This window comes from Carlito syrichta, unplaced genomic scaffold (genome assembly GCF_000164805.1).
Source record: "Carlito syrichta isolate Samal-C Ts95f unplaced genomic scaffold, Tarsius_syrichta-2.0.1 Scaffold106302, whole genome shotgun sequence".
Lineage (NCBI taxonomy): Eukaryota > Metazoa > Chordata > Mammalia > Primates > Tarsiidae > Carlito > Carlito syrichta.
The window spans coordinates 510,058-529,405 of NW_007050398.1; the positions used below are offsets into that span (position 1 = coordinate 510,058).

Consider the following 19,348-nt stretch of genomic DNA (forward strand, 5'->3'; position numbering starts at 1 on the left):
TCCAGTCTGATGACAAAGGGAGACTCTGTCTCTAAAAAAAAGAAAGAAAAAGAGAGAAGGCATGAAAGTAGGATCCATATGGGGGTGAGGAGGGAGCCATTAATAGAAAAAGGAGGGTGACTCTCCGTGAGTGCCAGATGTGTTCTTGACACACCCTGCTGCCGACCTCAGGGTCAGCCAGCTCTTTCTCTGTGACCCCAGGCTGGAGTCACCTGTGAGTGCTCCCAGGACCGAGCACGGCAGGACACGTGCGGGACTGCTCTCCAGTCCATAGGCAGCGGCCGTAACAGAGTTGTGCCCTAAGCCCTAAATTGCACCAGAGACAAAGTCTGGATTCCATATGTCAACAGGCGACGTCTTTTCTGTGTTTCCGACACTTACAAAGCAACCCACTGCAATGTCAATTGCTGATCCCAGTGTTCACCACCACCCTTCTCTTCTGGAGGGGCTAACTGGCTGTCTCAGGACAGCTGTGAAGTCTGCTTTTTCAAAAAGTGATTTGCAGTTGGGTCAAGGGGTCTTGAGGTGGGAATGCTTGGAACAGTCTGCCTAGGGAAGGCTTCCCGTTGCCGGTAACCGCAGGACTCAGCTTATGGCGTCAGGCTGCAGGCTGCCATATCAGAATCAGGCAGAATCCTTTGGGCTGCAGATGATGGGAATTCAACACAAACTGGCCCCATAAAAGGGGGCATGCTGCTCCACATTATAGAATGATCGAGGCTTCAGCATGGCTGGACCCGGGCGTCACGCAGATCTCGCTCTCTCTTCACTCTCACCACATGGTGACAGACTGGCTGCCGGCAACTCCCGGCTTGTGGTCCATCAACTTAGAAACCTCAAGGCCGAGAGAATGCCTCTTCCCTTGTTGTCCTGGCAGAAGCCTTGAGACTCCGTCTCATTGGACCAACGCAGGACACGTGCCCAGCCCTGGCCAATCACAGTGGGCTTGGGTGTGATGCTGCGATTGGTCCTGCCTGAGCCACATGCCTACCCTGGAGGAAGGGTAGCCCCCAAGGAACGTCATGATGCTCTTGCCGAAGGAAGGTGATCCAGGGTTCTGGACGAGCAGAGACGACAGATGCTCTGAGCAGGTGCTGGCTCCTCGTGGGGGGCAGGGCTGACAGCATCTGTTTTGTTCCCAGGGCTGGCTGAAGGGGGGAGGCTTCGCCTGGACGACCTGCTGCTCCTTCTAGACTCTTTGAGTGTGACTGCCGCACCGCCACTCGCCTGTGTGCATTTGTGGGGAGGTGTGTCTGTGTGCCGCCTGGTCACTGGGAATGACTAATGCAGCCTTCTCACCTTCAACTAGGAGAGCCAGAATCTTAGAACTGAGACCTGAAATAGGCATCGTCTGGGACTTCTCTGAAGATAGAGGGTCTGGGAATGCAAGTTGTTTGCAGAGAGACCCGTGGTTGGATGAGAGGGAATTTTACCCCTTGTCACCCTGTGGGTTCATGTGGAAGTCACCTATCCCCACTGGGCCTCACTTGTGAAAGCTGCCCCTGGGGAGGAAGGAAGGCCTGGCTACCGCCTTCATGATGTGGCTGTTTCCTTCCCACTCTCCAAAACGATTCCTCTGGTGACGAGTGGAAAGGAGATGGGTGATGAGGTGCAGCTGTCCGGAGGGGTTGAATGGTGCTGCTGGACCTGCAACTACCTGGGCCTGAAGTACTCCATCCCCAGAGCTTCACGCAGCTGCTTCATTCAGGACCTGGCTGAGCGGTCACCGCCTTGTCGCCCTGAACAGGCTATCTAAGCCACCCCGATCCTAGTCACCCGTTGTCACAGCTCCTTGTTTTGCTTAATAGCACTTGTCACTCTGAAATGATGATGTCTATTGTCTGTCCCCTCATCAGGAGATAAGCTCAGGAAAGCAGAGGCTGCGTCTGTCTTGTTCACTGTGGTTGCTCACCCTCTCCTGCCATGCCTGGCACGTCGTAGGCACTCAGTAAATGATGGGTGGCTGGAAGTTTGGCTAGGCGGATGGATGGATGGGTAGGTGGATGCATGGATGAGTAGGTGGATGGATGGATGGGTGGATGGGTGGATGGATGGGTAGGTGGATGGATGATGGATGGATTGATGGACAGATGGATGTATAGGTAGATGGATGAATGGAGGGACTGATAGATGAGTAGGTGGATGGATAGGTGGATGGGTGGATTCACAGGTGGATGGATGGATGGATGGATGGATGGATGGATGGGTAGGGGGATGGAAGGATGGGTAGGTAGATGGATGCATGAGTAGGTGGATGGATGAATGGGTAGTAGATGGATGGATGATAAGTGGGTGGGATGGATGGATGAATGGATGGATGGATGGACAGACGGATGGATGTATAGGTGGATAGGTGAATGGAGGGACTGATAGACAAGTAGGTAGATGGAGGGATGGATGGGTGGACTCATAGGTGGATGGATGGATGGATGGAGGAACTGATTGGTGAGCAGGTGGATGGATGGATGGATAGACTCATAGGTGAATGAGTGGATGGGTGGATGGAAGGCTAGGTAGGTATAGATAGATGGATGGGTAGGTGGATGGATGGATGGATGGATGGGTGATGGATGTATAAGTAGATACATGGCTGGATGGATGAATAGAGGGACTGATAGATGAGTAGGTGGGTGGATAGGTGGATGGGTGGATTCACAGGTGGATGGATGGATGGATGGATGGATGGATAGATGACTAGGTGGGTGGATGGATGGATGGATGGATGGATGGATGGGTGGGTGGGTGGATGGGTGGATGGATAAATGGATGGACGGACGGACAGATGAATGAGGGGGTAGGTAGATGGACGGACGGAGAGGTGGGTAGATGGGTGGATAGATGAATGGATGGATGAACTGGTGGGTGGGCGGATGAAGGGGTGGGTAGATGGACGGATGATGGCTAGGTGGGTGGATGAGCCCCACATTGCCTCTCGTTTTATAGCGTCTTAGTGCAGTAGGGAATCCACTGTGGTAAAGGTAGAAATCTAATCACGGTCACAGCATTAAGCAGCCCACCAGCTGCAGGGTCCATTCACACATCGTAGAAGACTGTGTGTGAAAGCAGAAAGAGTGAAAAGAGCAGGTAGCTGCTGAGTCCGCAAAGTTGAGAGGCGAGCAGGTCCCGTCAGCGCCAGCTGTCCTGAGGTCAAGGGAGACCCCTGCTCCTGCTATCAGCAGAATTCTAAAGGAGGCTGCGATGTTGCGATTGATTGTAGGTGCCTTGTTTCCATGTGAAAGAGCACTTACAATTCAGCCAAATGATTACAGCATCTGGGAAAAAATGAATGCGTGTCACTCTTTCTACAGCCCTCGGTCGCCAGGGAACCAGCGCCATCAGTCCTGAGACCGGGAGGTGTATCCGGACCCTTCATTGGCTGCCGGTGGTTGGGATCAGTGGAGAATTCCATCTGTCAGGGCATTTGCTGCATCATAACAGTTGTTGGATTTTCTTCAGGCAACAGATGAAGAACTCCGTCTACCGGAGCCGACAGTCCCTGAACAGCCCGAGTCCAGGGGAGACCGAGATGGACCTGCTGGTGACTCGCGAGAGGCCACGGCGTGGCATCCGGAACAGTGGCTACGATGTGAGTCTCTGGGGGGCAGGGGTGAGCATGCCGTGCTCCCCCAAAAGCCCGGGGGATGGAGCACCCCGTCACGGTGCTGCTCTCTGCACGTTGGTGGAACTTCACAATGCCCTGAAGTGTTGTCTGCTTCATATGATCTGTTTTGCAAAGTAAGACTGCTTGGAATGTGTCAGAGTCACAGATTCTGGCTGAAAGGGTCATGACGTCCGCATTGTCTCGTGTTCTGGGTAGCGCGTGATTGACCTTAGCTCCACGGAGGCTCTGAACGCCCTTAACTGTTTCCCCGTGTCCTTAGGAACTCAGTGGGACCATGGCCGTGGGTTAGAATTCACTGGAACACAGGCTTCTCTCAGTCTCTAGCGATGTGGGAAGTTGGACGTGTTCCTGATTTCATAACTGCTCATATGCCGTGAAAACCACAAGATGCCCAGCAGCGTGGTTGGGCGATGGCACATGGCAGGGCTCATGCTTGTTTGGTGATGCGGCCAGACTGTCCACGTCTTCCGTCCTGCCCTGCTCGCCCAGCGGCAAGCTGCAGTGCCTGCCGTCAAAGATGCCGTGAGTGCAGGTGGCCAGTGTGGGGCCAAGGAGTCAGGGCTGCCTCTCCTGCCCCAGAATTGCAACTGCTCTGGCATAGACTCCTAGGTTTATGAAAAAGTGCCTTCCCCATTCCCTTAAAACACTTCTCTGATTGCAGATAAAAGCTTTTCTGTACTAAGGGCTGTAATTCAAAGAGGTCTGGGTAAACTTTGTAATTTGTGTTGTAGCTAGAAAATGACACTTGGTTTCTTACCTGGATCGTGCTAGTTTGAGGGCAAGGATATTTCCCCCCCTCGGGATTGGTCACTGTTTGCCATAAACACTTAAAATGGGGTTTTAAAAATGTTTTTCCAGTGGAAAACAGAGAGAGTCTACCTAATTTGAATCCCTGGTATTGTCCTTACATTTAAACTTGATGTTTGTGTTAGTAGTGACATCCTTATCTCTTCTTTCTTTTTCTTTCTTCATAAAAGAGTTTGATATTTAGTTTCATAAAGTTACAAATGCTTTGGGCACATCTTTTATTTTTCTGATGGATTAAATTATCCGGTGTTAATTACTCTCCTTGTAAAAAACATCTCATACGAAATTCACTTATCCGTAACCAACCTGTGATTACAAGTCAAGCGTGAAGTCCCTGGTGACTCTTCCCCAGCAGTGAACATCCTGCATGCCTGTTGAATCTGGGGGACTTTTCCTTCTGCTCAGGCACCTGAGGTTTCTTCATTGGTCTTGAGACTGGTATTCACTGGCTTCCCGGAGATTCTAGGCCAAGATGCTTTGACAGTTGCGAGGAAATGGGCAGAGGTTTCCCCTTTAATCTTAAAGAGAGAACACCGCATAATGTGTTTATTAAGTATGTGAATTTGAGAGTCAGCCTCATACCCAGTAACAAAAAAAAGAGAGCGAGAGAACACTGCAGACGTGCTAGCCACGGTGACAGGACTCCCAATGTCACATTAGTCACCAGGAACAGCAACAGGAACAGGGCCACACTTGGGAGATGGCCTGTCCTTCCACCCTGTGTGGGTGTCCCAAGCATGGCCGGCTTGAGGGCAGGTGCTTCGTGCTGATGGGTTTCTTTAAAACGGACATTTCGTGGAGACGTGTGTGTGACCTCAAAGACGTAAACGCAGGCTTGTTTAACAGAAAATGGTCACCTGGGGAGCGGATTTTTACTTTTTTCATTTTATTTATTTATTTATCTTTTGAATCGGAGTCTCACTCGGTCACCCAGGCTGGAATGCAGGGGCACACTCAACGTCCACCGAAGCCTCGACCTGCTGGGCTCAGGCAATCCTTCGGGCTCAGGCAATCCTTCCGTCTCAGCCTTCCAAGTCGCTGGAAGCACAGGTACATGCCACAACACCCGGCTCATTTTTCGATGTATTGTAGAGACGAGGTCTCGCCCAGTTGCCCAGGCTGGTCTCCAGCCCGAAGACTCAGACAATCATCTCACCTCGGCCTCCCAAAGTACAGGGATGACTGGCATGCGCCACCACACCTGGCTAATTTTTTTACTCATTGTAGAGACAAGGTCTTGCCTTGTAGCCCAGGCCGGTCTCAAATCCCTGGGCTCAGGCAGTCCTCTTGCCTCTGCCTTCCAAAGTGCTGGGATGCTTTAAGAACCTCGACTGTTGGCTATAAGAATGGAGTTGCTTCTTGGTCTCTGCGCTTGTGCTTTTTACACCAACCATGTGAAAAGCAGCTCGTGTTTACCTGCAAGGCGCTGTGAACCAAGTCCTCTTCTGGTATTTTCCTGTGGATTTGTGTGGCTACCAGGCAGGTAGATGCTGTATTGTGCCCACGGTGCAGATGAGGAAACCAAGGTCAGGACAGTCACCTAAAAGCCCATCTCCTTGGCCAGCATGCTCTCTGGCTTCTACACCCCCCCCCACTCCACATCTGTCCCCACGTGACGTGATCTGTGAACCTCTGAAAAAAGCTAGACGTCCGGGCTCACAAGGGTTCCTACATGGATAACTCACACGAGCAAAAAAGGGACCAGAGCCTAAGTAGGAAGGAAAGACGGAGTCACGGCTTTAAACGATGCACTCACGCTCTGGGCTCTCGATTTTCTAACAATGCCCGTGCACTCCTGGCCAAAAAAATCTTCTGGTCCTACAGCAAGCCCGTCGTTCAATGGGAGGCACGCCATTCTTCCGAGTGGTCCTGGGGTTCTCAAAGCCAGGCCAAAACGCCTGGCCATTTCTGCCGGGCCGGGAAACTTTGGCATGGTGGAAACGACAGCGCTGGGAGAAGGACTTAACTTTGAATTCTTCAGATATTGACTAGAGCCCCAAAAGAAAAGCCTTCACGTAAAAATAAATGAATACATAGGCCGGGAGCATGGCTCACACCTGTGATCTCGGCATTTTGGGAGGCGGAGGCAAGAGGATTGCTTGAGCCCCAGAGTTTGAGACCAGCCTGGGTAACAGAGTAAGCCCCCATCTCTACAAAAAATGCCCAAATCAGTTGGGTGTGGTGGCACAGGTCTGTAATCCCAGCTCCTTGGGAGGCTGGGGCGGGAGGATCACTTGAGCCCAGGGCTTTAAGGCTGCAGGGGGCTGTCATCACCCCACTCATCCCAGCCTGGGCAGCAGGGCCAGATTCCCTCTAAAAAGCAAAAGGAAGACAAGGACCAGAAGATGATGGCAACCTCTCGGAAGCCGGGGCCTTCCCAGCTGCCTCCCTTGTCTCTCCCCAGCTTCTCCACGAAAGTCCACGCGCGGGAGGCCGGGCGGGGTGGGGGTGACCCGGGGAGCGCTCCTGCCAGTCCGACGGGCTCAGACCCCAAGGTGTGGTCATGGAGGTGAGATGTTAAAGAGACGGCTGAACCACCACAACACCTCAGAGGCAGTCTCAATCTTCAGCGCCCATTCCAGCGGCGCTCCTCGGGGACACGTCCAGGAACCAGGGACCTCACGGCTACAGCTAGGCGCCTCTAGCCGGGACCCATACAGGAGACTGACGACACTGGGCTATTTTGGGTTTTTGTTGTTGTCGAGTCGGGGTCTCGCTCCATCACCCAGGCTAGGGTGCAGTGGCACAATCACGGCTCACCATAGCCTCTGCTTGCTGGGCTCAGGTGATCTCCTGCCTCAGCCTCCTGAGTAGCTTAGATTACAGGGCACACCACCATACCAGGCTGATTTTTGATGTTTTGTAGAGACGAGGTCTGGCTATGTTGCCCAGACTGGCACAGCAAGCCATTTTAAACCGACAAACACTGCCGTGAGGAGTGAGTGCTTACGGGATCATCGGGCCGGACGAAGGCTCCCAGAAAGATTCCCGAAAGGTGGCTACAGGGCTGGTCCGTGGGGAGGCAGCTGCCCGTGTCCCAGGCAGGAAGGAGGGAGACAACAGCCCTGGGCTGTTGACGGGAGGGATCCGCTGGAGCAGGACCTGGAACACAGGAGCCCCACCCAACCTGGGCCTGGTCCTGGCAACCTGTCTGGTGGCCTCGCCTCCCATCGGGGCACCCCCAGTGTGTCCAGTCGGGGACCCAAGTCTTACCACAGCCACAGCCTCAGGGGAGGCTGGGAGACATCCGTGGCCAGTCCACTTGGACCCTGCAGGGGTGGTCGTGGGCCATTCGCCCTCTCCACTGCAGGTCCAGGTGGAAGCGAGGTGGTGGGAACACAGCCAGGCAGGGCGATCCCCAGGAAGCAGGTGGGCGGCTGGAGAGAGCACGCACAAGGGAGGCAGACCCCACCAGAGCCCGTCCCTGGCCACGCCTCGCCCGGCGTGTGACGGGGCTGTGTCCTGCCAGTCTCTCCACTGACCGAGCAACCAACCCGCGGGCCAGGTTGAGCGGCAGTTCTGCAAGGAACCAAGAGAGTTGCCTGGGTGGGTTCCAAGGTGAACTGGAGATGTCCCGACTGCGTGCAGCTGAAGCCACTTACGGTAAGTCTGGGGCCTTCCAGGTGACTGTGTCCTCCCCTCACGATGCAAATCTCCTGACCATCTGCCTCGTGCCAGAGTCCCGCAGCTCCAGCCAAGTCATCAGAGACTGGGCAAGGCATGAGCGTGGTGGTAGCTCAGTGGTAGGGTGGCCAGCTCCTGGGGGGCTGGGTCCAGGGATTTGTCCTTTATTCTAGAGTCAGCCTGCTTGTCGGCCCCTGAACCGGGCACCCTGGGTTGACCCTCCTAGAAGCTCCCCTAGAACCTTCCTCCATGGCTCCTGCCTTAACTTCCACCCCCTTCGCCTCCACCCACTGATGGGAGCCCCCGCTGGAGGTGTGCTTTCCAGCTGGCGAGCAGGACGCTGTCCTTTGCCAGGGGCTTCTGGGCCCAGGGAAAGCTCTGACCATTGGAATTCAGGCTCCTAGGAGGCCCCGAGGCAACAAGGCTGAGGCGTTTGGTGGTGAAGGGGCCTTTCGGTCAAGCCTAGACCTCGCCAGGCTGTCCAGAAAGATGCGTGCTCACCCCTAAGGGTGGAGGCCACTTGGCACGTGGGGAGGGGGAGGGAAGCGAGTCCTTACTGGAGGGTTTGGGAGGGAGGGTTTCAGGAAGCCTAGTGGCCTCCCGCAGGGCCAGGACGCCCCTCCCGTGCAGGCAGCCTCCACTGGGCAGAGACGAGGGCTCCCCCTCCATCAGGAGGCTCCTGGACCCTCACTCTGATCCCTGCCCTCGGGGCCCCGCCTGCCCCTGCTCTTGGGACCCGCCTGCCTATCCTGCCTCTTCCAGACTCAGAGACCTCTTAGCTTCTTGACCTCGGGTGACCACTGACAGCAGGCAGGGTCCCCACGTGCTCTGGGCATCAGACCCTGCTGGAGAGGGGAGGAAGCAGGTGTGGGCAGGGTGGGGAGTTGGGCTAAGGCCTCTGCTGACACTGCGAGGAGCTCTGCTGCTCAGGTGGCCCTGCAGAGCTGTCCCGGGTGTGGACAAAACCGCTGCACCTTGTGGGGACAAGTTGTTGGTATCCCCAGGTGGGGCTGCAATTTAGCTGAGGGCTGTTCCCGTGCTGACCTCTCAGGCTGGTGGCTGGCAGTGCCCAGCAGCGGGGGAACCTTCTAGTCCTGGGCAGCACGGCAGAGTCCTTGAGTGCCTTACAGTCCCAGGAGCCCCTGGCCCCTGGTAGACCCCAAGCCCTTGCAGGAGCCCGGCCCCTGTGAGCGCTGTCCCCTGTATTTCCCCAGCAAACCCGTGCTGATTTCAGCACACTCCTTGCTGCATGGGTGTGCGTAAGCATGGCAAATCCAACAGTGCCGCCCCAAAAGAAAAAGGAGAAGCGGTCATTTAACTAAGCTGGAAAACCACAACTGTGTCTACTCTGTCTGTCTTGTGCATGGCAGGTCCTGTCTCTCTTTCTCCCTGACTCTCCGAGGCTGTCTGCCTGAAGCCTGCGTGCCGGGCTGGGTGGAGTTTAAGGAGTTTTCAAGGTCTGACCCGTGGCTCTCACCTTCTCTGCCAGCATCGGCCTCCGAGTCCGAGGGCGAGTCCCCTACAACCTCAGGCGTGGGCCCTGGGTGAAGGAGAGATGCTGAATTCCAGCGCATGCCGGGGTCCTGCAGTCTGGGAGAGGTGCATGGGTGGTGATGGTCGTGGAGGGGGAAGGGTCTGTTCCTTCTCGTGAGCCCCCACAGCTGCCCGGGTCGGCCACGCCACTCACCACCCCACGTAGCTGCTGCCAGCCCTTCCTAGCCACACATATTGTCTGAAGCCCCCAGGGGTTCCCGCCGCCGCCGTAGGGAGGGGACTTAGACTCTGAACTCTGGGCTCAGCATTCCCTGCCCCGGCAGGCCCGGCATATCCTTCCCCTGACCCTCGTCACTGCCTGACCCACCCCTGTGGTCAGCCCCGACCCTTCCCTAGTGAGTCCACCCCTTCCCACTGCCATGCGCCTGCAGGCGCTCAGCCTCTGTCCGGAGCACTCCCTCTCCTCCTCAGCCAGGCCAGGGCGCCTTAACCTGCTCCCACCTGATGTTGGGCCATGAGCTCTTCATGTGGGGACTGCCCTGTGCCTGTAGGGAGTCCCTGCTGCCCTGGCCTCCACCCAGAGCCTCCACAAGCCCCTCCCTGTTGTGCAGCCAAACATGTCTTCAGACATGGCCAGATGTCCTGTGGCATCACACCCGCTTGCAGTGGAGACACCAACCCAGGCCATGCCTGGTCCCAGCCCTGCGCCATGGCCGCCTCTGACTGCCCATGGCGCCCACCCAGTCAGCGCCCTCACCCTGGCCTCCATCTGCTGGTTTCCTTGTGTTATGCCATCTCTGACTCCTCAAGGACAGGAGTCAGGGTTATTTTTTATTTTTATTTTTATTTTTTGAGTTGGAGTCTCACTCCGTTGCCCAGACTGGAGTGCAGTGGCACGCCCCCGGCCACTGCAGCCTTGACTTGTGGGGATCCGGCAATCCTTCTGCCTCAGCCTTCCAAGTAGCCAGAACTACAGGTGTGCACTACCACACCCAGCTAATTTTTGATTTATTGTAGAGGCAAGGTCTCACCAAGTTCCCCAGGCTGGTCTCGAACCCGTGGGCTCAGGCAATCCTCTCACCTCGGCCTCCCAAAATGCTGGGATTATAGGTATGAGCCACTGCACCCAGTGAAGCTGGGTTTTCTATTACTTTTAGTTTGTTTGTTTGTTTTTCAGAGACAGGGTCTCACTCTGTGGCCCAGGCTGGAGTGCAATGGTGCGATCACAGCCACTGCAGCCTCGACCTCCTGGGCTCAGGCAGTCCTCCCACCTCAGCCTCCTGAGCAGCTGGGGCTAGAGGCACGTGCCATACCCAGCAGTCAAAGCGTCTCAACCGATAACTGCCATTCAGGCTGAACTCCCGACAGCGCATCATGTCTGTCCACCTGCAGTTTTGGTCCCATCAAAGCACAAAAGGCTCAGAGCTATAAACATGCCCCGTTTTTCAAGCCTCAGCACAGCAGTCTCCTTTTCTGGTGACTCCCTGTTTGCTTATTTGCTTAAAAAGTGGAGACACTGCATCTTCTGTGAGCCGGATCCTATTCCAAGCACTGAGGTTTCAAGGATAAATAACCCTGAGGCTGGGCACAGTGGCTCATGCCTATAATCCCAGCACTTTGGGAGGCCATGGTGAGAGGATTGCCTGAGCCCACGGGTTCAAGACCAGCCTGAGAACTTGGCGAGACCTCGTCTCTACAATAAATCAAAAATTAGCCAGGCATGGTAGCGCGTACCTGTAGTTCCGGCTACTTGGAAGGCTGAAGCGGAAGGATCACTGGAGCCCAGCAGGTCGAGGCTGAGGTGGCCATGAGCAAGCTGTTGCACTCCAGCCTGGGCAACAGAGTGAGACTCCTATTCAAAAAAAACCAAACAAACCACCAGCTTCAGCTGTCTCCAGTGTGACGGGAGTGAGTTGCTTGCAGTGAGCCGGACGAGGCTGGCGAAGCTTCGGTCTGCTCCTCTGCATGTGGTGCTGGGCTCCGGGTGCGACAGCCTCACCCACAGTTTGTCTCTCCAGTGAGAAGTGGCTGTGGAGTTCCAGCTTCCCGCCACAGTCCCGGCCTCCTCTCTACAGTGAGAAGCATTTTCACAGTCCTGGCCTCCCCCGCCGTTCAGCACGAGGGACATTTCTCTTCCCCTGCCCTTACAGAAGCTACAGGGCTGTACTCCGCCCCTAGTCCATGCAACACCCTCAGGCCACCTTGGTATACTGGGAGGCTCAGTGTCCCCCAGGCCTCAGTTGAGACTTGGGCGAGGAGGGGGTGGGTGCTGAGGCCATCGCGGCCGCTGCTGGAGGAGCACATGGGGCTAGCTTTTGGGGAGCAAGCCCCCACCCCCCACCCCGATCCGTCTTCCCTCCCAATCCTGTTGCCTGGCTTGGCCCAGCTCGGAAGGGAAGGTGGCAGGTGCTGCCCCTGCAGCTCCACATCCGGGCTCCAGGGGATGCTCGTGTCCTGGAGACCTGTCGGGGCTGGAAGGGTGTGTGCACCTGTCTGGTTTTCCTGGGAGCTGGGGTGGGGCCTCGGGCTGTGGGGGGAGGGAGCGCCTGCCTCGTGCTGACTCAGGGTGGAACCCCTGTTTCCTCGCTGCCTGCAGCCGGCCCTGCTGGGATAGGAAGGGGGAGATTCACCTCAGAAACCAGGCTTGTGAGCCTCTGGGAGAGGAGGACTCGACGCCTCTGTGAAGGGTGCTTTCATAGCCAACGGCGGTCCGGGGGGTACTCTCGTGGGTGGCGGTGCAGGGGCCGTGCACAGGGGCTACATGTCGGGGCCACACGTGTGGCCTCTGGAATTAGGCCTGAGTGGGGTGGTTCCGCGACCAGTCTGCACCTCAGTTTCCTCATCTGTAAAATGGGGATGCAAGCGGTCCTGCCTTGCGGGGTTGTTGTGAGCATTGTGTGAGTGAGTGCAGGGAAACCGTTAGTGGGCGTCACCCTGCCTAACCGCCTCCATGAGGGAGGGTGACACTCTCCTGTCCCTTTTTATCAGCACTTCACACGGTGCAGAACTTCCCTGAATTGTGTCACACCCCGGAGAGAGGAGGATTCTTTTCTCTGAGTGGCCTTTCTCAGCATGACAGGCCCGAGGGGGGCTCTGTGAAGGGGCCCGAGACCTGTCCCATCGACCCGCACATGGCCACACTTCCAGAGATGACCGCTAAGGTTCCATTTCTCAAATACAGCTGGGCCGGCAGGTGCAGCTCGAGGTGTGTGGGATCTCGGGATCCATCCAGTGACAGGGTCTCCCCTGCCGTATGGAGAGACCAGGTCAGGGAGAGGTTGGTGCTGATTCCGTGATACCCGTTACAGGAGGGGGACACTCTGCTCCGGGTGAGAGGGTGTCCTGAGGGCACTGACCTCTCAGCCCCTGTAGTGTTCGTGGCCCATAATGTCTGCTCCAGTTACCTGGAACAGAGGTGACAGGCTGTCCTCCTGTCCCCCGGTCTTGGGGTGATGTGGAAGGCCATTGGAATGGACTTAAAGTCTTGCTGAGAATTTTTTTAAAACTCCAATGAGCATTGGGGCAGAAGAGGAGTCATCCCACTGTTATCCCGACCCCCGCCTTCCCGAGGGATGCCCATCTCGCTGCTCGAGGAACTTGGGAGAGACAGCTCCAGGGAGGGGACCTAAGTCCCCTAAGGCTCCTGGGCCATGTGATCTCCCTCCACAAGGCCGAGCAAGGACCCCCTGGAACCTGGTTTCCAGAAGCAAATTTCCAAAAGTGTCCCTGGGTCCCCAGTGACAGGTGGCACTGACTGTAGGCATTATGCTCACACCCACAAGCCCTCTCTCACCCCCTAGCCCATCCACATGCCCTGGGTGCATCTGTGTCTTCTTGAGGATCCCACCGCAAGCTCTCTCAGTCCACACCTCCCGCCCGTCCCTGCTCCTGGCCTCCCTTATTCGCAAACATAACCTGTGTGGCCAAGGCCGGCGTCCTTGGGAAGGAGCAGGAGAAACCGGGCACCACGTGGAGCAAAGAGGCATCTGTTTTGTGTGGCCCCAGGGACCTGATGGGTGGGGAGAAAAGGGATCTGGAGCTAGGTGGACTTCAGGAGACCGTGCTCACAGCAGGCCGGCTCACAACAGGCCAGACACGGTGGCAGAGGGGGCCAGGCTCATTTTTCTGCACACAGATATGGAGTTTTCCCAGCACCATTTACTGAAGAAACTGGTTTTGCCACTGTTATGGGTGTGGTGCCTTTGTTGAAATCAGCTGGCCATGACCACATGGATGTATTCCAGGCCTCTATTCTGATCCATTGGTCTGTGAGTCTGGTTTTGACACTGATGCCACGTGCTTTGGTTCCTGCTTTTCGCCCAGTCTTTAAACTGGATTGTTTGTGCTTCCATCATTCATTTTCAGGCCTTATTCTAGATATGAATCTTAATAATTCACCCTGACCGCACTTGTCTTTCCATTCATTGCCTGATTAAACACTAGTTTGGTTTTGGTGAAGACTTAACAGCTACAGAATGTGCCCCATGACCAGACAGCAGGACCAAGTGGGGTTGGACTGTTTTCTAGAAAGAAGACACTTGGCGCTCGCCCTAGAGCTGTGGTTTCCATCAACTTCATTCCCAGGGCATTTCAAAGAAAAGCTGGAGTCATGCGGATTCTCAGACACCTGTGGGCCGGCCTGGGCCAGTGGGACTGGTTTGCTCTTTGGAAAAAGCACAAAGAACTGCAGGGGCCTGCTCCACCCATGGCCACTGTGAAGCTAAGACCTGGGATGGGTGTTCGGCCTGGAGAAGGAACAGCCTACGTTTCTTCTAAGTACCGTGGCCTTTGTGCTGAGTGACACACAGTAAGTGTCCAAAGCCCTCAGTATGTCATATCTTCCAACCCAGGAACTCCATGACTAGGATTCAACTCCATGCAGAGCTCTGGTCACAGGGACACTTGCTCTGGCTTTGTTTGTGCAGTAAGATACCGGAAACCAGCTCAAGTAGCAGACTGTGAAATGTGCCAGGTCTGGAAACCCCGTATATTGGAGAGCTATGAAGTCATGAGTTATTCCCTGTAAATACAAATATGTATTGACAGAGACTGTTGGACTAAAGAGGTGTCAAAATAGTATATGTAATGTAAACTTATGTCCTTAAACCCTTGTGTATGTGTATAAACCCACGTGTGTGTGTGTGTGTGTGTGTGTGTGTGTGTGTGTGTGTGTGTGTGTGTGTGCGTGTTCTGTGTAGAAAATCAGGACCAGCAAAACAACTTTGAAATCCCTCAATGCCTTTGCTTACGTTTTCTGTAGACGTGAAGGTCAATATATCACATCTAGGCTAACCTCCTGAATTCCTTCATTCCTCTCCCGTCCACATGCCTGGATGCTCCTGCACCTTCTGGAAAATCCCACTACAAGCTCCCTCGGTCCACGCCTCCTGCTCATCCCCCTCCTGGTCTCCCTCGCTCACACACACAACCTGTGTGGCCAAGGCCGGCGTCCTTGGGAGGGAGCGGGAGAGACTGTTGGCCCTGTCAGCCTGCTCCGTGACAGCCAGGTGGAGGTGGGGTGCTGCTGCGCTCTGGCCGTGGCCATCCGCATGAAAACACCTGCAAGGACACACGAAGGTCAAATGTTAACAGCGGTCATTTCTGGAAGCGGGATTAGAGCCGAGATTAATTTTCCTCCTCTTGCTTATCTGTGTTTCCTAATTTCCTACCACGAGCAGACATTCCTTGATGAATCTTTAAAGACTTTTTATTGAACTATATCTTGATTAAGTTATAAAAATAGCTTTTAAGAGTTTCTTAGTTCCACGGCACTTTTCAAGAGCATGAAGTCGAAGCAGCCTGTACGGTACGTTCTTTGTGAAGAGGTTTAAAGATCCATGCTCTGTCCCAGACATGCTGGGCATCGTCCTCACGCCGACTGGCAGCTGGCACTGGGGTTCCATCTGGAGTCCTGACTCCCCCTTCTCTCAGATAAAAGCAAGGCAGTTCAGAAGTGAAAGGGGGGGCTTGGGACAAGCTGAGCAGTAGACACAGCATCCCTTACCTGGATGCAGCACAACTGCGGGTCTGGGGGACTGAGGGCGCAGCGCCCACGGAGAGCCGCGCAGAGCTGGCGCACCGCAGGCCCCAGGTGGGGGCGAGCACCGACGGCATTCCGTTCTTGTGCCTTACCCTTGTGGCTCCAGCTCTGGGCAGCCTGGCTTGGGGCTGAGGGCGGGTCACTAAGGAGGCATGGCCCACTCCGAGGAGCTCCTCTGGGAGGCAGCAGAGAACAGGAAGGGGATGGCAGCTGCCATGGATGAACTCTGCGTGTGCCGGCCATTCGCCTGAGCACCTTGTGTCACCACACAGATGCAGCCCAGCCTTTCGCTGACTGCACAGGAGAGGGTCTCAATACTCACGCCGTTCTTTGCTCTTCTGGCCGTCACTCTGTCCGAGCCCACCACTGTGGCTTGGTCGTGGATCTCTTCATAGTCATGCAGCGGGTAGGGGCTGGACGCTGCGTTCCAGTTCCAGCTCTGCTGACGGTGGCTGGCTGGCATGTGTGATCTTCCAGCACCTCGGCTGCCTCATCTGTAGCACGGATGTGGCCACAGTGTCACCTTCTAGGTGACTGTGAGGCTGAAGAGAGTTGTGTGTGTGAGGCCTTGACACGGGGCCCAGCGTACACGCTGCTGATAAAAGCCAGCTGCTGTTATTATTGCTGTTGTTGCTGTTGTCTGTCCCCTCCCGTGGCCTGGGAGCCCTGAAGGGCTGAGTCGCTGCCTTATTCATTGTGGGATCTGCCGCTCCCAACACAGGGCTGAGTCCAGGCTGAAACCGATGCCTGTCTATTAAGCAAAAGTACAAACTGGCCGCTGCTTGCATGCCGTGGGGAGGAGCAGGCATTGGGTGGACAGCAGACCCCTAGAGACTGTGAAACGTGCCAAGTCTGGAAACTCCGTGTACTGGAGAGGTATGAAGCCTGGAGCAGGTCTCCCGGGGCCGAGGCCAGGAGGCAGGAGACACTAGACTGCACTCAGGCCTCCCGTTGCCCAGAGGAGGCACCAAGGCTCAGGGAGTTCCGGCAACGTGCGTGCGGCCTTGCAGCCTGTCCACACTAGAGGGAGCGTGGTAGGGACAGGCCTTCCACGTGACCTCAGAGCCCGCCCGTGGGAAACTGAATGGAGGTGTTCATCACAGGTCATGGTCATGAAGCTCAGGGGGTGCCCAGAGCCTTGTACCAGCCGAGGTGGAAATGGCTCAGAGCTGCCCAGTCCTGGACAAGTCGATGAACAGGCCGATGAGTGTGGGGAGAGGCAGCCAGGGTGGGTGCAGCCTATTTCCATCTGTGGATGTGGGAGGCGGAGCAGCCACGTGGAGCCTGGGAGGATGGGGTGCTTAGAGGTGGCCTGGGCAGATGGGCAGAGAGTCCACTTGAGTCCTCAGGCACAGGGACCCCATGCAGTAGGGAAACGCCAGGAGCCATGGGCAGATGGGGCAGGGCCCCAGATGAGGTGTCCTCACCCGCCTTCCCCAGGGAGACCCCCGACAGTCCCACCCCAGGCTGGGGCCAGCAGGGGCTCGGAGCTTGGGGGTATGGAATGCCCCTGAGTTCCTGTTAAGTATGGAAAGGTAATTGCACCTTCTACTCCTGCTGGGATTAATACAAGCATAATTTTAAGTTACCAATCGCATCTCACAGCTTGGCACGGCGTTCTGTGATGACTTCATAGCTCTCCAGTACTCGGAGTTTTCAGACTTGGCACGTTTCACAGTCCGCTATTTGAGCTGGTTTCCAGTATCTTGCCGTACAAAGCCACAGCAAGTGTCCCTGTGATCAGAGCTCTGCACTGGGTCATGAATTTATCCTTAGATTGAGTCCTAGTTGTGGAGTTCTTCAGCTGGAAGATACACCAGAGCAAAGGCTTTGGACAGTTACAATGTATCATACCCAGCACAAAGGTCACGGTGGTACTTACAAGAAATTTCGGCAGCCATTCCTTCTCCACGCGGAAAACCCGCCCCAGGTCTTAACTTCACGGTGGCTGCAGGTGGAACAGGCCCCTGCGGTTCTTTGGGCTGTTTTCCAAAACACAAACCATCTCACATGCCCAGGCTGGACCACACATGACTGAGTCCGCACGATGGCCAGGAGTCGGAGGCGTGGCCAAGAAGCAGCCTCAACCCTACAGGTGGCACAGCTAGGCATTCCTGTCACAGCATCTCCACCATGTGACCACGGAGCACACCTCGGGGGTGGGCGGCTACAGCCCGGGGTCCCCTGTGCCACGAGTGTCCCACCGGGGCATGTCTGGCATAAAGCGGCCACAGGGTGTCAGGGCGACCCGGAGGTGGGCAGGCCTCATGCGTGAAGGCCATAACCTCACCCAGAGGTAGCGGAGGGCGACAGGCCTGCTGGGACAGGAGCCGGGGGTCCCTCCTCTGCGTGATGTCAAGTAATCACTCAATCATCCAGCCACGACTGCCCTGTCTGTGGAACGGGGCTTGAATTAAGCAGTCCCCTGAAGTCCCTGCAGACTAGGACATTCAGTTCAGGATGTCCCATGCATTGCAAAGGGGCCATTCTGGGAACTGCGTTCACTCTCTTGAAAGGTCATCAGGTAGATCCCAGCAGGCGGGTCTGCCAGCCTCAGGGAGCCCATTTCCCAGACAGTGACCTCAGGCCTTTCCCTCAAGGCCCCTGACTGCGGAAGAGCCCAGAGGTCCGGGGCTAGGGAGTCCGGGGCTTGGGGTCATGGAATGCCCCTGAGTTCCTGTTAAGTATGGACAGGTAATTGCACCTTCTACTCCATAACCTACCCCTGCTGGGATTAATACAAGCATAGTTCAGTATTTTAAGTTGCCGTAGATGCTGATGAACCTAGACTTCACTTTTTTTTTCTCTTGTGAGTCGGGATTTCACCGTCACCAAGGCTGGAGTGCAGTGGCACAATTACGGCTCACCGTAGCCTCAACCTCCTCCTCCTGGGTTCAGGTGATCCTCCCTCCTCAGCCTCTCAAGTAGCTGGAACTACAGACACACACCACCACTCATGGCTAACTTTTATTTTTTGACGAGGTCTTGCCATGTGGCCCAGGCTGGTCTTGAACTCCTGGACTCAAGCCATCCTCCTACCTCAGCCTCCCAAAGTGCTGGGATGACAGGTGGGGAGTCTCCACCCCTAGCTTGAGAACCTTTTAATCTATAGCAAGACCTAACTCTGGGTAATAAGGTGACCAGAAGTGTCTGATTTTTGTGTGACTGTATTTTCACTTCTCTAATGAGCGTATATAAACTTAATGCTAAAAAGCATTAATACATTTATTAAATGGAATACCGAACAGCTCTGGCCTTCGCGTGTGGCGTTGATGGAGGGAAGGACGTCCCTTCTGAGTGGGTTCCCAGGAGGCATTTTCTCACTGTGCTCGCTTTGCACGTCCAAGTGCTTTTCACGCAGTGGTCACATGAGGAGTGCGCACAGCCGGAGGGCCTGGAGTGATCATGGTGATGGCGACGATGACTGCAGTGGTGGTTGTTTCCCGTGTGCTCCTACTCCGAGCTGTGCACACGCACCTTTATCTAATCCTTGCAAAAGCCTTGGAGGTGGTGTCGTGGCTTAAGTTACACACGAGGAAACAGAAACGCCAGAAGCTGAAGTCACTTTCCTGGTTGGGACACCTCCCCTGCCTGCCTGTCGCCTTCTCGGCACATCTTTTTAGTCTGTTTTGTTTTGCTTTGTTTTGTTGAGTTGAGTTGAGCTGTGGGTACCTGTGAGGATTGCAGGTGAGGTTTGGGCTTCTAGCGAGCCCTTCTCCCTGGCAGTGGGCCTAGTGCTGGGTGTGTGGTTGTGGCCTCTT

At 55.5% G+C, this 19,348-nt stretch overlaps 1 protein-coding gene across 1 annotated transcript in view; it reads left to right on the forward strand.

The window, feature by feature from the left end:
• KIAA1549L (KIAA1549 like) overlaps positions 1-19,348 on the forward strand; it is a 96,421-nt gene that overhangs the window by 58,732 nt on the left and 18,341 nt on the right. Inside the window, exon 18 of the mRNA XM_021716851.1 lies at positions 3,457-3,586. Within this exon, the coding sequence (XP_021572526.1) occupies positions 3,457-3,586 (130 nt within the window). The remainder of the gene's footprint in view (positions 1-3,456; positions 3,587-19,348) is intronic.